General features: G+C 32.6%; 1 protein-coding gene across 1 annotated transcript; it reads left to right on the top strand.

The window, feature by feature from the left end:
* The first annotated feature begins 387 nt into the window (after positions 1-387).
* LOC114333717 (YY1-associated factor 2) lies at positions 388-9626 on the top strand. The gene has a single exon (XM_050659723.1). It carries the CDS (start codon positions 468-470, stop codon positions 912-914), a length of 447 nt encoding a protein of 148 aa, XP_050515680.1. The 5' UTR covers positions 388-467; the 3' UTR covers positions 915-9626.
* Positions 9627-16397: the final 6771 nt, after the last annotated feature.

Below are 16397 nucleotides of genomic sequence, written 5' to 3'. Positions count from 1 at the left end.
ATTTTGGTCTTATTTTATTCTCTCTTTCAATAGCATAGGTATGGTATGGTATGGTTAGTTATGTTATGATGATTTGTATACCCTTTTTAGCTGTTTTTTAATTATTTTACTTCTTAATTTTTTATTACTTTAAAAATCTATAAATTAGATAAGTATTTTAATTTATTTCTCCCACATATACCTTCTTTTGTATTGTATAATATGTTACTTAATGTCATTAAAGCGCAGGTTTTTTATACATACATTTTGTTTTTTTTTTCAGGTTTTTCATACATACATTTTTTTTTCTAATACATTTTTTTGTCCACAGATTAACTAGAAATTAATATTGGATATATTGTTATAATATAACTTTATAACCGGCAACACCGCTTCTGAAACGACAGCGAGTAAACATGGCGCCATTCCAAGCAAGCAGTTGTCAGTTTTTATAAAAATATTAAGTTTTTAGTGCAATTTACGTTGAAATGGATAATAAAAAAAGCCCTATACGAAGGGCCAAACGTTCTGCTAAAGTTTTAGAAGATAATTTCTGGGATTGCAGTGTGTGTACTTTTAGAAACACAGCCGAAGCATTCAAATGTTTAATGTGTGATGTTAGGAAAGGAACTTCAACACGAAAACCTAGAATCAACCCTCAATTAGTGGCCCAACAGGTAGCCAGCCAATTCTTGCCAGCAACGAGTAACCAGAAAAAGGAGAAAAAAGACAAGAAATCCATGAAAAAACGTCGCCATCCGCCCAGGTTGAAAAACATCGATAGGAGCAGTGCCCAAACAAGGGAGGTTACAGTAAACAGTGTTACGGTTGTAATTACAGAATATAAACCAAAAATTAAAACTTCCGAAACGGTTTCGAGTAGTAGTTCATCAGATCACGGATCCCAATCCGAATCTAGTATGGACGCACGGTGAATTTTAGAAAAAAAACTGCACTCATCTATGCAGTCCATGTTATAGGGTGCAGTGACTCTTTGTGCCGAGGACAATGACTTGTGACGTCAGGTAATGCGTTTGAGGATCTTTATTTATAATTTATTTGTTTTGTACAAAATTGACCACTTATTGTTAGTAGGCAGAGAAAATTATTATGCTCTTAAGACTATTGTTACTATTTTTTATTATAATGATTTATTTAAATGCTTTATGAACCTTGCCATACTGCAAAATATTTAAGTTCACTTGCTAATGTAAGCTACAGCGAACATATAACAACCCCTTAAATCATAGTCTTAACAAGAATATAGACCTTCTAGAAGGGTACTGCCCTGTAACGTTTCAGCATAGGATTTTGTGCACAACTGAGTTCATGCATGCGGTCTGACAATGACCACAGTATTTTCAAAGGACAAATAAACATAACCATCTGTTCCATTCAACCTGTTCTAGGAGAATATATATTCTTTGGTCTTAATCTATCATCATCATTGGCTCTACAAAACAGTTGGGAATGAGTCTTGGCCTGTTCTAGGATCAGCATTCTATAATTTACCTTGGGTTTTCAATTTCGTACTCTTACACTAAAGTCGTCTTCCAGCTGGTCCTTAACACCTTGGCTGCGTTTAAAGATATTTATAAACATATATTGAGTGTATTATGAGCAATGAACTGTCAATACGGATGGAATGGCCCTGTCCCATTCAAATAGTGAAGCGAGATTGCCACCAACATACAAGAGAGAGGTCCTAGAGAGAGACAGAGAATGTGCTGGAAAATGGACATAATAAGTCTTGATGTCACAAAATTGGGAGGAGCTTGTATTTGACTCCAAACAGTTTTGTTTATAATGTTAAACACTCATAAGGAATTTTTATTTTATTGTTTATGTGGTTTGTGTGACAAAATAAGACTTTTCATTTAGGTATTTAGTTAAAGAAACATGTCAATTAAGAGATTTTTATTCGTTTTTGCCCAGGCGAGTTAATTTAATGCAATGATTAGAACGTAAACAGTTTTGAGGTTATGTTTATTTTCAACCACTAAGGAATAAAAACCACCTGAGCAAAAACGAATAAAATTTTTTTAATTAATACGTTTCTTTAATGAAATACCTAAATTCAATTGCTTTTAATGGGAAATAAGCCACAATTTTAGCCACAAAAAAATGATTTTATTAACGTTTCGAAGCCCAAATCGGGTTTCGTTGTCAAAATACAAAATACTACTTATTTTGTATTTTGATATTTTGTATTTTAAATAGTAGTATTTTGTATTTTGACAACGAAACCGGATTTGGGCTTCGAAACGTTAATAAAATAATTTTTTTTTGGTAAAATTGTGGCTTATTTCCCATTAAATGCAATTGAATATAAAAATGCCACAAGAAAATAGCTTCAGAACAACATTAAGAAATACCTAAATGAAGTCCTATTTTGCCACACAAAGCGCATAAATGAAAAATTACTTATGATCATTTAACGTTACAAACAAAATTTTTTGGAGTCAATATAAGCTCCTCCCAATTTTGTGACATTTGTGACGTCAGACTTAGGCCTAATTTCAGTTGCCTAGGTATATCAACTTAAATCGGGCAAATGGACCTCATATTTTTTTAACTTGGTATCAGGGCTGATAGGCAGTATTTAAAAATTAAGTTAAGTTAATAAAGTTAAAAAAATATGAGGTCTATTTCCCCGATTTAAGTTGATATAGGCAAATGAAATTACACGGCCTGTCAAATTTTCCAGCACATTCTCTGTCTCTCTCTAGGACCTCTCTCTTGTATTGTGGCCGCATTAATTTTCTTCGTGCCTATTCCATCCGTATAGGGCTTTTCATTCACAGTCATTTGTTTCGAGCTCCTGTCATTTGTCACATGAATTTGAATATTAATATATCTATGTCGTATGTTATTGGTATTACCAATGATACAAACCAAAGACATATGACGTAGATATATTAATATTATGTGACACATGACAGAAGCTCAAAACAAATGGAAATCGATGAAAAGCCCTATTGACAGTTCATTGATTATGAGGCATATAATATGTCAAGTATACAGTAGTATACCACATTTGCAACACTCAATCCAGTCTTTGGTTAGTAGAGTCTTACCTTAACTGCATTATTATATCCTTCATTTAGCAATCCATCTGCCTGGATATGTCTCGAATTCACAATGATTATTTATTGTATATTGTTTATAGATTCAAAGATTCAAAAATTTATTGAGTATGTTTACAAAAAATGATGAAAATTTAAATGATATTGTCCCCCTGTTTTCTTAATTTTTTTGTCTTCTTATCAGTATCAGTTTGGCTATTCATTAGTTTCTTAATCTATTCTTAGGGTTCCATATCGATTAGGAGCACACAACTTCATAACCTACAAAATGGTTTAACTCGACCACTACCAGGCTTTTTAGGGCAACCGTCAACAAATTCAAAATATACATGTTAGTCTACAGTCTACAACATCCATAAGGGATAGGCACCATAAAAAGGCCCTAATGGATATTCCATTAGAAATCAGAAATTTGTTATCTACTATGGTTCATTTTTGCAAATAGGCGGAGTAAACTCAAAAGACAGAGTTACATCCAATAATGTCACTAGAAAAATATCCAGATTCATCTTCTTTTTTGGTTGATCATGTTGGCCTTCGGCAGTATCCATATTCCATAAATATTATATTACCTATACTAATACATAGTTAGAGTTCTAAAAACAACTGTTTTTTTTATATAAAAATGCAGACTAACAATTTAAAAACTAAAGGAATATCACAGACAATACAAAAAATTGATGATATATCTTAATTAATCTATGATTTTTAGTAAATGCCATTAAGTAGTGTCAAAATTTCATAAATGTCAATAGTGTCAAAATTTTATAATTTAATGGAGTAAATGTGCCTGTGGGGTTGGACCAATTACAAACAAGCATTACAGCCCTGTTTGCTAATTTGAATTATCCTTCTATTTTAAAAATGAGGGATTGTCATCTATTATGTTCAATCTTTTCGTCAATAATAAGTTATAGAAAGCTGTTGTGTACTGCATTTGTAATGTAGATTGTAAACTTACAAATCTTAACCTTGTAACTTGTATCCTGTCATGCAGTTTTCTTCTTTTTTCTCTTCCCACTTTTAATACAAACTTACACAAATGCAACATTTCCTCCCTTGACAATGAATTTCTTTACAAATTCATTTTGAAAATGGTTTTGTATATTCTTGAAGATCTATGTAAAATACAGCTCCTGTACTGAACCATGGCTGGTGAGAGAAATCCTGTCTGCGTTAAGATTAGGTGGGTGTATGACCGACAACAGTATTTTTGTTACCGGCCATGGTTCGTTCCAGGAGCTGTAGGTGTAACTTTGGTAACAGAAATAACTTAATACAGATGAAGAACCTGGGACCTCATAGATGATTTTGTACTCTCATTTGATCTAGGCAATTTATTTGTATTGGAAAGTGAATTTATTTTATTATTAATTGTATCAGGTACATTGGAGATCTGAATATTTGTCTTTACTAACGGTACTAAAGGTGTAGACAAAAATATGGTTATTTTCTCCTATTACTTTTAATTGATTAATGTGCCTTCTTCAAGTTCTTATATCAACGAATTCAACCAAATATAGTCGAACCTGCTTATTGAAATAGCCTTCGTGCCAAGCAAAAGTATTTCTATACCTAACTGGGATATTCTCATAACCGATCGTTGGTGGCTAGTAAAAATGTTTCAGGACCTCAAATTTCTATTCCTTAAACTGGGATATTCCTATAACCGGTATTCTAATAAGCAGCTTCAACTATAATGTAAAAGACCCAATATTTTCATAACTCTACCAAACTTCCATTTGCCATTAATATAATCTGCTATAGAAACTCTAGTGCATAATTCAATATCTCTGGTCCATTCATCATTGTAATTCTTTTACAGTAACTTATTTTATTAAGTCCAGTCTTGAGTTAATCTCTCTCTCAAACATTAAAATGAAGGACGCTTTCCTGTCAAAGAATGTGGGACCTTCCTTTATTGTAGCAATAATTACTGTCTTATAACATTGTTTTGATTTTTCAATATTTTAATGACATTTGAATTTTCAACTCTTGATACTGTCCTTGTTTCTTGATCTCCTTCCTCATATTTCCACTCTTGTAATTGGTAACATGTATATTTGTAAATTAAAATCTCCCATCTCCCTTATTTCTACATACATACTTACTGTTAATATTCAATATGGAATTTTTGTCTCTAGTTAGTATCAATTTTATTGTTTCTTAATGGTTCACAATAGTCTAGAGTCTAGACAGATTAACTTTTTGAAATTCCTAGTTTGTTCATTGTCTGATTTATTTGTTTCCTATGAACTCTAGTCTATGATAATGAGCAAAAGGTCTGATAAGACTTTTATTTTAGAAGAAATTGGATCACTTCCTTTGCTTATACAATTGGGAAATTATTAGCTGAATCTGGGTCAATCATAATAATGTTATTTATAATAATATGTACTTCATTTATAAATATTATATTTACTTATATAGGTACAGTTACGATCACTGAATAGTTTACACCTTAATTTTTATATTGTAATACTGTAAAATTGCAGTGTCGTACGGATCTGATGAATGTCAAAGTCAAAAAATCAATACTTGTCAAAAATTTCGCGTGTTGAAAAATAAAATAAAATGATATCAAACTCCCCCAAAAATCTTCTTTGTATGCTTTCCATTTTGTTAATTTTTTTTATTTAGCTTAATGCCTCGACAACTAATGGACCTTGGTATTTTTGTTAAATTTTATAAAATATATTTACAGTAGAACCTCGATTATCCGTCAGGACACCGGACCAAGGGTAGGACGGATAAAAGAAGGTTAACAGAACATTAAAAATTCATAGTACAACTCTCAAATTTCATTTGTATGGTTTGTTTGACAATATAAGAGGGATTTGTGTTCGTACAACCGAATCAATGTAAAATATTCTAAAATCTTTGTTTTTTTACTGTTGCTTCACATTTTGCGACAGCTGAATTTCTTAATCGGCATAAGATCATTCTCAACAAGCTTCTTGTTGAGAATACTACTCGATGAATTATTGCATGTGCGATGCAGTTTCTCTCTCTAGATTATTTACGCAAATCTTTGTCAGTTACAATAGGTTTATCAACATGTCTACAGTCAAATTCCAAGTTGGTGTCGGCTTCTGAATCTGTTTGGTCCGCCTTTGTTGCCATTTCAACGATTTCTTTATCTGTCAGCAATGGATAGCCGTTTGTGTCCTCATCACACAAATCAAATTAACTTTTTTTTAAATTTTTTTACATTAAAATTTTTGCTTATGTAGTCAATACAACATATGAATGTACCCTGACGGTTAACAGAGGTGACGGTTAATGGAAAGACGGATAATCGAGGTTCCACTGTATATTATTTTGACACCAACACCACTGGTAACGCCACTTTGACGTAAAAGGTGCGTTTAAACGAGGTAACATTTAAAAAAATCGGCTCCTAGATACGTAATCCTGTAAACTATTCAATGGTCGTAACTGTACATATAAATATTTTACATAGCCAATGTAACTAATTTAAATATTTAACATTAAGCACATTGCATTTTTATCACTAAATGGCTTAATTTTTGGATAATTCTAATGTACTTTAACTATTAAAAGAGACAAAAACTTTTAAAACATTCAACCTCAATATTGTCAGTACCATCATTCTCATGATTGCCTTAAATATACTTCCTCTATAAATAGCTGTTACTTGGCCCTCTTGTTGGTGCTTAAAATATTAATCAAACATACAAAATTCTTCCTAGTTAGCCATGACACAAAATTTGGTTAAACATTTGACATTATACCTACTATTTATATAGTTTCAGTTGATTTGTTACCATTACTAATATTAATTTTTCTAATAAGGAACTGATTAAAATGGCTTTGTGTTAGGAGAGTATAACAAAAATGAGCTACTTGCAATAAAAATTTATCATCAGCAATTCGCTGATAGATGACAACCAAGAAGAGAAACTTTGAAAGTATAATAAAACTGTCTCAACAGACTAGATACTTAGATTGTAAGAACGGTTGTACTAATATGCAGATCCTCAGTGACACTAAGGATTACATTTAATTCCTGTTTTCTTCATTTACAATAGTTTTTTGTTTTATCAGATTTATCATAATCTAAGTATCCAGTCCGTTGAAACCGTTCTAGTATATTTCCAAATGTTTCTCTTCTTGGTTGTCGTCTATCAGGGAATTTCTGATAAAAAATTCTTATTGCTAGTATAGTAGCACATTTTTGTTCTAGCACAAAAATCTTATTAATCAGTTTCTCATCAGAAAAATTCATATTAGTAATGGTAACAAAGCAACTGGAACTATAAAAATAGTAGGTATAATGTAAATTTAAGTAAATTTAGTGTCATAGCCGACTAGGTAGAATATTGTATGTTTTTATTATTATTTTGCGCACCAACAATCTTAACTACGAATTTATTTGGATATCTCGTCCAATATTAATAAATTAAGGATCAGGCTAGATGATTATTAATTTTTTTTCGAAAAATTATTTTTGATTGCATAATTATTACGGCCACCTAATAAAATTTCACCTAATTTTTTTTGCAATTAATGTTTGGCTTAAAGAATCACGAATAACTTACAAATTAAAGCACTTATGTATAGGGAATGCTTAAAAAATAAAAAAGTACCATAAAATATTATCTCATTACAATACTTAAATAGAAAAAAAACCATTTTCCATTTAAAAAACTCAAAAAATACTCATTCCGAGTTTCGACCAACCCTGTATACTAAAATTACACATTTGGCTATACTGTTAATGTTTAACAATAGTAGACTACTTATATTAAAAATCATTTAAACATAAAATAAAAATTTGATGTCAAATCACTACAATTCTACAGGGTGTAAAGGTTGCTACGAAATTAATTTATCTTTTAAACTACCTCGTATAATATTACAAATCCTTATATTTTAAGAAAGGAAACGTTGAGGAGAATCCAAAAATGTGAAAATATAGAGGGTGTTCCATTTAAAAAATCAAGTTTGTGTCACCCTGTCAATACGCACGCCCCTATATATTTGAAAATATTTTTAAATTATGGTCCTATCTGTGCTCCAACTTTTACCTAAATAACTTTTTTTCGTATCTCTTACGAGAAACGAGTAATTGGACATTGTTACACTAATGCCCCACCCTGTATATTAGAAGTTTTTGGCTTCATTGTAAGTTTGTTTCGTCAAATTATCTAATCATTGTGTTGCATCAGTCAATGTGTTATCCTTTCTGGATTTATCCAAACAAATCATTATTTTGTTTTCTGCAGCAAATTATTAAAAACAGCTTAGCAAACAAACCAAATACTTGTTTCAGTAATATCACATTCTTCTGCATTTTTTATTGCTTGAGTTGTTATAATGGTACTAAAATTCCAAGGTCAAGGAGTTATAAAAAACAAATGAATGTCATTACCACAGTTAACTTATTTATGATCAAAAACATAAAACAAGTTACATGACAATAAAATCACATACTTTATGTGAGGAATTTCTGTTTAACTTCAGTCATACCTGAACAAAACCATTGTAGATATTTTCTATTGCATCTTTGTTGTCAGTCAGTCACAAGGGAAATTGTGCAGAAAGTATTTTATTACGATTTTCAAGGAACATTGTTTCAATGTAGTAGTAAAGTATTTAAAATAGGTACTACATATGTGGAGACTATGAGACAGATTTATATAACATCGAAATAATATACTCTTTGTCATTGCGTTTTTACTCCGAGATGCGGAGCTTTTAATAATATAGCAACTTATAGCTCTATTAAAGCGCCTTATAATTAAATAATGGGCCAAAGTTCAATAACTAAAAATTAATAGAAAACAAAAAAATTAGGAAGAAAAAAGTTTAATCAATTTAATCATGATCATGATGCTACGGCCCTTAAAGAGTCTCAACCTTCTCAAGATTTCTGCGGCATTCTGCCTTGCCCCTTGCTTGAATTTTCCAGTTGGCAACATCGATCTTCCCAGCGTCTTATACCTCCTTCCCACAGCCGAAGACCATGGACGGCAACGCACCGCAGACAGAGCTCTTCCCATGGTCCGTGACAGTCTGTATAGGTCCGTCTGTGTAGTGTTTGATTTAACCATTTAACTCGCTTCTTTTTTAAACTTATAACGTATGTATCGTTCCTGTTCTTATGCTCTGGCGCTGTAGAATTCCATAACGTTGGTTCATTTTGATTTAAAAAACTGACATTATTTAATCCAACTTTTCCTATTCTTTATTCTTGACATTATTGGTAATAGGAAATAAGACTATCCTGTAATCTTAATTATAATCTTACCGTTAAAATATTTTGGGGACGGCTGTTCGAACGCTAATCAAAAATGGAATCAACTGATCATTATCAAATATTTAATTACTGTCACCAACTGTCAATGTCAACTTTGTTTGGGTTGCTGAAAACATAATTGATTACAATTATGATATTTATTAATAAATTATGTTAATAATTGTTATGTTAATTAATAATTAATTAATCAATCAATTATGTTAATTATCATAATGATAATTAACATAATTGATTACAATCAACTGATTGACATACGAATGAGGGGTGTTGTTATTTGATGGTTGTTTAGGGGACTTAATTATAATCAACTTCTTGATTAGCGTTCGAACAACCTTCCCTTAATATACGAGGGTCGTTTTTTTTTCAACCTCCGTTTGTCCATAAAAAATTCCCGTGAAGCGTTTCGCCATTGCGGTGTGCAGTGGGCGACAGCGCATCTCCCCCGCTACACTCTACATTAATCCCGACTTCCAGGCATCAGTCTGTACTGTGCTACACACGAAACAACATGGCCGCGACAATTAGTTCTCCCGCCAAGTGTGAATTACGCGCTGTCATTCGCTTTTTGCAGGCAGAAGGCAACAGTGCAGCTGCAATTCATCGAAGGATGTGTCAAGTGTACGGAGAAGGGTTTATGAGTGATGGAGTTGTGCGTGAACGGTGCCGAAAATTCAAAGAAGGACGAAATAATGTGCATCACGAATGGGGTCAAGGTCGCAATTCTGTCGTTACAGATGAGCTTGTTCAACGTGTTGATGAAGCGGTGAGAAACAACCGTCGCTTCACTTTAACATCGTTGGCAATGGAATTTCCACAAGTTTCATTTGACACATCCTTGATGTGTCAAGTGTGTGTGTCAAATGAAAGCGAATGACAGCGCGTAATTCACACTTGGCGGGAGAACTAATTGTAGCGGCCATGTTGTTTCGTGTGTAGCACAGTACAGACTGATGCCTGGAAGTCGGGATTAATGTAGAGTGTAGCGGGGGAGATGCGCTGTCGCCCACTGCGCACCGCAATGGCGAAACGCTTCACGGGAATTTTTTATGGACAAACGGAGGTTGAAAAAAAACGACCCTCGTAATATATTTTGTTTAAATGATTTTGAAAATTTATCATTTTATTGTTTTAAGATTTGTATATAAACTTTCATTTTCTCTGCGTATTAATTTATTATGTATATCTTGAAAAATCTAATTCTAACTAGTTTTTAATAACAATACGAAACAATTGCCTTGTATTATTATTTATTGCAACAAATTTAATATTAACTGGGTACGCCCATAAATTATTTTATTATTTATTTCAGTGGCTTTGATATGTTGATAATTGTATAGATATTCCTAATAGCCCACTGCCTGTAAAAACCAAAAGTTGTTCAATAATTTTTCTAATTGTTTTTTTCAGACGGTTATTCACGAGGGTATCGTATATATTACAGTATACTACGTTCGTTCCCAAGCTAAATTCGAGAGATACGTGGTTGGTGGGTGTGACGTGTCGTTGCTAGGGGTCGCCAAGTTCTTGAAAATTTCAAGATCTTGTCTTGATTTCAAGACAAGATCAAGACAAGAAGTAATTTTAGATCTCAAGACAAGACAAGAAATTTTATGTCAATACCAAGATTTCTTGTCAAGAAAACAAGAAATCTTGAGATATCTTGACTAATATTGAAAACTCTAAAATGAGTTTATTTGTGAAAAAGGTAACATATTTTAACATAACATAACATATTTTAATGTATTGGACACTTTTTTGCCAAAACCATTTACAAAAATGTAAAATAAAAATAAAAGATACTACAGAACTTTGCGTTCGTCAGGAAACAACTGCAGATCGGGTACTCCCCGGGATCGGGAGCCAGTGGCAGTGGAGGCCGTGTTGACAAGCAACGAAATAAAAAGTCGCCGGGGAATCACCAGGCCGGGTAATCAAGAAATTTCAAGATGTTGAAATTTCTTGAGTCAAGACAAGATATAAGATGTCAAGAAAACGCCAAGACAAGATTTTTTAAATTTTCTTGATTTTTTTCAAGACAAGACAATACAAGAAATTGTTATCAAGACAAGAATTCTTGTCTTGTCGACCCCTAGTCGTTGCTACGACGACACGACACACCCTGTGATCAGTGTGACCTCGAGCTTATCTTGGGAACGGACGAGGTATAAACTCGTGCAATCTGTTGGTGTAGCCTTACCGTTCTGAATAGCCTTACCTGTTTTGGTGAGTATCCGTCTTAAAGAATCAAATATCATGGGTTGCTTACCGAATTGTTCCAGTTTGCCAGCGAAGCTAGGACAAATAATCCCCGGACAAATAATCCCGGACAAAAAATCCCCACAAATTATCCCTGGACAAAAATCCTCATACAAAAAATCCCCACAAAAAATCCCCACACATAATCCCTACAAATAATCCCCGACAAATAATCCCCGGACATAAAATCCCCACAAAAATCCCGGACAAATAATCCCCACAAATTTTTTTGGACAAAATATCCCGGTCAAAACATCTTCACGAAATATTTGCTGCCGAATAGTTCGCTAAAAGTTTTCCCGTGAATTTCCCAATCGCCATGAAACCTCTTTTCGGCACGAAAATAATGATTAGCAATTAAAATTGAGCATGAATTGATCGGGGTTAGAAGTAAAAGGGTTTAAAATTTAAGGGTTTTAAAATTTCACTCTAAGTACAGATTCGCATACTTAAATGGTATTAGAACTTGGTTGTAAAACGATTTAAGCATATTTCGCCTACAGTTGCTATCTTTCGCCATTACATTTAGTTCACTGAAAACAATTGCAGTTTGCTTTGGTAGTAAACAGGTTTAACCGTGCGCTTGAACCGTTTTACCACAAAACGATTTTTAGTATTCTGTAAAAACAAATATTAATAAACGGGTTTAAGTGCGCTTGAACTATTTTACCACAAAACTATTTTTAGTATTCTGTAATGTGTAAAGGAAAAAGAACAAGAGGAAGACCGAAGCTGAGATATTTAGAACAAATAGAAAATGATAAAAAAACCTTAAAAATAAAAAACTGGAGAAAAAAAGCACGAAACAGATCAGAGTGGAGAAGAATCCTGGAACAGGCCAAGACCCAGAAAGGGCTGTCGAGCCAATGATGATGATGATGCATGTGTAAACACATGTTAATACAGGATTAGTTTCAAGTAAATAAATATTAGATTTGTGGAAGACTAATTAAGTATTATGCAACGTTCCAGTTGTAGTTACACTGTGGGTAACAGCTGGGACAAAAATGATTAGCAATATGTAGTTAACATCTGCACTTGAACCGTTTTACCAGTAACATTTATCAACACCATGTACCGATCCAAGTACATTTTTTTAATAATTGAAAAAAAGGAAGGATATAGTAAGAGTAATAATATACCCTTATATTTTTATCATTTTATAGTACATTGTACACTAGACATATTTTAGTTTTTTTACTCCTAGAATTTATAAAACTCAAACAACTTTGAAGCTGATTATCTCAGAACTATAAAAACTGCACTTAAACCCTTTCACGTCTGGCCCCCTCAATTGTAATTTCGATTATCAAATTGCGAATTCGAATTGTGAGTTTTTTGGTTGTGGGAGTCATATTATAATTATTCGTTTAAATCTTTTGCTTACTCTGCTTTGAATAACTCTGTTCAAAACATTGTCTATTCGTGATGATAACTGCTTGTCATGAAAACGATAATCTTGATGCGTAATGCAAAAAACCTGTTCCTTTTTGTAAATTTAACGTCAAAAATATTTAGTCATTATCATCATCATCAATGGCGTTATAACTCTTCGAGAGTCTTTGTCGAGTTTACTATTGCCTTCCAAGTTTGTCGGTCATTGGTGGCTAGCCGTAATAAGTGTACCTACCGAATATACGTAATAATAGTACATACTATGTTAATATTATGTATATGTATATGGTTTTAGGTCTTTTTATATCAATATAGTGTAACGTATTTATTAAAAAACCAAATTACATTATATTATGTGAATGCATACAGTAATTAATATGAAATGAATGCAATAATAGATTATGTAAATATTTTCGTATTAAAATACATAATATACTTAATAAGAAAATTACTTATTTAGTCTTGAAAAATAATCGGTAATTGTAGCTTGTTTTTTTGTTACATAAAATACTAGTCACTTTTGTTCCTCTGAATTATATAAATTAGAAAAATTTACTATGGTTTGGCCATCCCGAAAACGTTTTATAACATTACAAGCGATTAGGATGGCCGAACTGTTTCTTAAAAATTTTATGACATGCAACTGGGTGGCAATATGTATAGTTTCTAGACAAAGGAAATTATTTTACGACTGGATTTGTCGGTAAACGATTGAATTGGTAGTCATAACAACGCAATAAAATATTTATTACCTATCTGACAAACCCAAATAATATAAATAAAACAGCACTACAGGCCTTCGAAGCCCTTGGCGAGAAACCATAGTACAAGACATAGGTAATTTGAATTTTTAGGAAATTCGAAATTGTCGGTAAAAATTTATTCGTCGATCTGAAAAATATTATTCTAATAAGCGGTATTGTTTTATGAATACGTATTCCAATAAACGGATAAATTTATTTAGGAGTAAATGGAAACGTTTCGGGACCTCGAATTTATATTCCATAAACCGGGATATTCCTATAGCCGGTACTATAATAAGCGGGTTCGACTGTAGAAGATTTTAAGGCTGAAAAACATTTGCGTCGATTGCATTCACGGTAAAACTTTTAGAGAAGTATTCGGCAGCAAATATTTCTTGGGGATTTTTTGTGGGGATATTTTGTCCAAAAAATGTGTGGGAATTATTTGTCTGGGATTTTTTGTGGAGATTTTTTGTCCGGGGATTTTTTGTCCAGGGATAATTTGTGGGGATTTTTTGTCCGGGATAATTTGTGGGGATTATTTGTCTGGACCCCTTGCTAACTTCCGTCTGTCATGCTAAATGCTAACTAATTTGTGTTTCGAATGAAGTCTTTATAGTCTGAATATAACTTGTACATGTAAAAATTTTAGTTAAAAATTTATACATACTTAAATGTTTTTGGGTTTTTACAATCACATCTAGCTGTCAGTTCGATTTCCAGAATTTAATTATACACAGTGAATGCTTTAAATATAATACGAATTTTGTTTATTTAATTTCAAACATACGACAAAAAGTTCTATTACAGATGATACTTTATACCGATATAATTTCGGAAGAATTTGAACTGATGGCTTGAAATTATAATTTATTAATGATTTTTGGTAATTTTTAATCATTGTGGAAAGATAGTAATTGTTTTCCTCAATTTATATTGTATATTTGACTGAATATTTTTCAATTTTTTTTAGAATAATTTGTTATACCTATTGAACTAAAATTTATAAATTTTTGTTGTAATTATGATAGTTCCGTAATCATGCATATTCGTTAAATTAATTTTAAAATAAATATAAATCGTACTAAATGGCCCTCTGAGGTAAATGTGTATTTTATTGCTATGTTAAAGGTAAACACAAAACATGTACCTACTAAAATAAAATTCTTGATTTACAAAAAAAAAAAATAGACGCTTTTGGTTTAGTGTACAGTTACGATCACTGAATAGTTTACACCTAATTTTTATATTGTAATACCATTGTGTAATACTCTACAATTGCAGTGTCGTACGGATTTGATAAATGTCAAAGTAAAAAAATTTCAAAGTCAATGCTTGTCAAAAATTTCGCTAGTGTTGAAAAATAAAATAAAATAAAACGATATCTCTCTCTCTTCAATCCTGACACCCCGGAGGGAGGGTAGTGGTCGACGTGATGTCGTGTATTATCCGTCTCCAAAGATCTCTGTCTCTGGTCATTTCTTTTAACTCACGCATAGGTCTTTTGCATATTCCTGTAATTTGATCGATCCATCTTGTTGGGGATCTTCCTCGTGATCTTCGGCCTTCCACCTTTCCTTGTATAATGAGCCTTTCCATGTTTTCTGTGTTTGCTCTCATAACATGTCCAACGTATTTTAATTGTTGGAGATGGACTTTACTGGAGAGTCGTTGGCTAACTTTTAGCTCTCTTAAAATTGAATTATTTGCTCTATGGTTGGTCCAAGGAATTCGTAACATTCGTCTCCAACAGAACATTTCAGTGGCGTCTATCTTTCTTCTTTCCGAATTTCTCAGGGTCCAAGATTCACATCCGTAGGTCAGTATTGGGAATATTAAGCAGTTGATCAACCTCATCTTTAACGCTCTTGAAATTTGACAGTCCTTCCATATTGTGGTCATTTTTGCTGTGGCGACTTTTGTTAGATCACATCTACGTTTTATTACTTCCTGTAGTGACCCTGTGTTTGTGATTAATGATCCCAGATATAAGTATGAGCTCACAACCTCAAATCGATCAATTGTGGTTATGTGTGGATGATTGTTATGTAGTCTATCCACTATCATGATCTTTGTCTTTGATATGTTTAATTGCAGACCAAATATTTGACTTTCTTTTTCAACCAGTCGTATAAGATCAATCAGCTCTGCTTGACTATTTGCAAGAAGGGCTGTGTCATCTGCGAAACGTAGGTTGTTTATTTTATGACCATTTATTTAGATGACTTTTTCCCATCCTTCAAGTGCTCTTCTCATAATATGCTCTTCATATATATTGAATAATTGCGGAGATAGTATACATCCCTGTCTGACACCCCGTTCTGGATGAAATTCGTTTGAAAGTGTGTCAAGCACTTTAACTGATCCAGTAGTGTGTTCGTATAGTTCAGTTATAAGCGAAATAAGGTGTTGGGGTACGCCTACTTCTTTTAGTATTCGCCATAAGTGTCTCCACCTGACCCTGTCGAACGCCTTACGATAATCTATAAAGCATATGTACAGTGGAATATTGAATTCCCTAGATTTTTCGATTATCTATCTTATATTCAACCGGTGTTCTCGAGTACCTCTACCTTTGGTAAATCCAGTTTGCTCTTGTGGAATTTCTCTTTGAAGGAATGTTTTTAGTCTCTCATTGATTATATGTAGCATTAT

This window comes from Diabrotica virgifera, chromosome 8 (assembly GCF_917563875.1).
Source record: "Diabrotica virgifera virgifera chromosome 8, PGI_DIABVI_V3a".
NCBI lineage: Eukaryota > Metazoa > Arthropoda > Insecta > Coleoptera > Chrysomelidae > Diabrotica > Diabrotica virgifera.
The sequence above is the reverse complement of the archived record's forward strand: the minus strand, read 5'-3'. Positions and strand labels throughout refer to the sequence as shown.

Excerpts from the sequence above, each read along its gene's own strand:
- LOC114333717 (XM_050659723.1), top strand. The coding sequence starts at position 468 with ATGGATAATAAAAAAAGCCCTATACGAAGGGCCAAACGTTCTGCTAAA.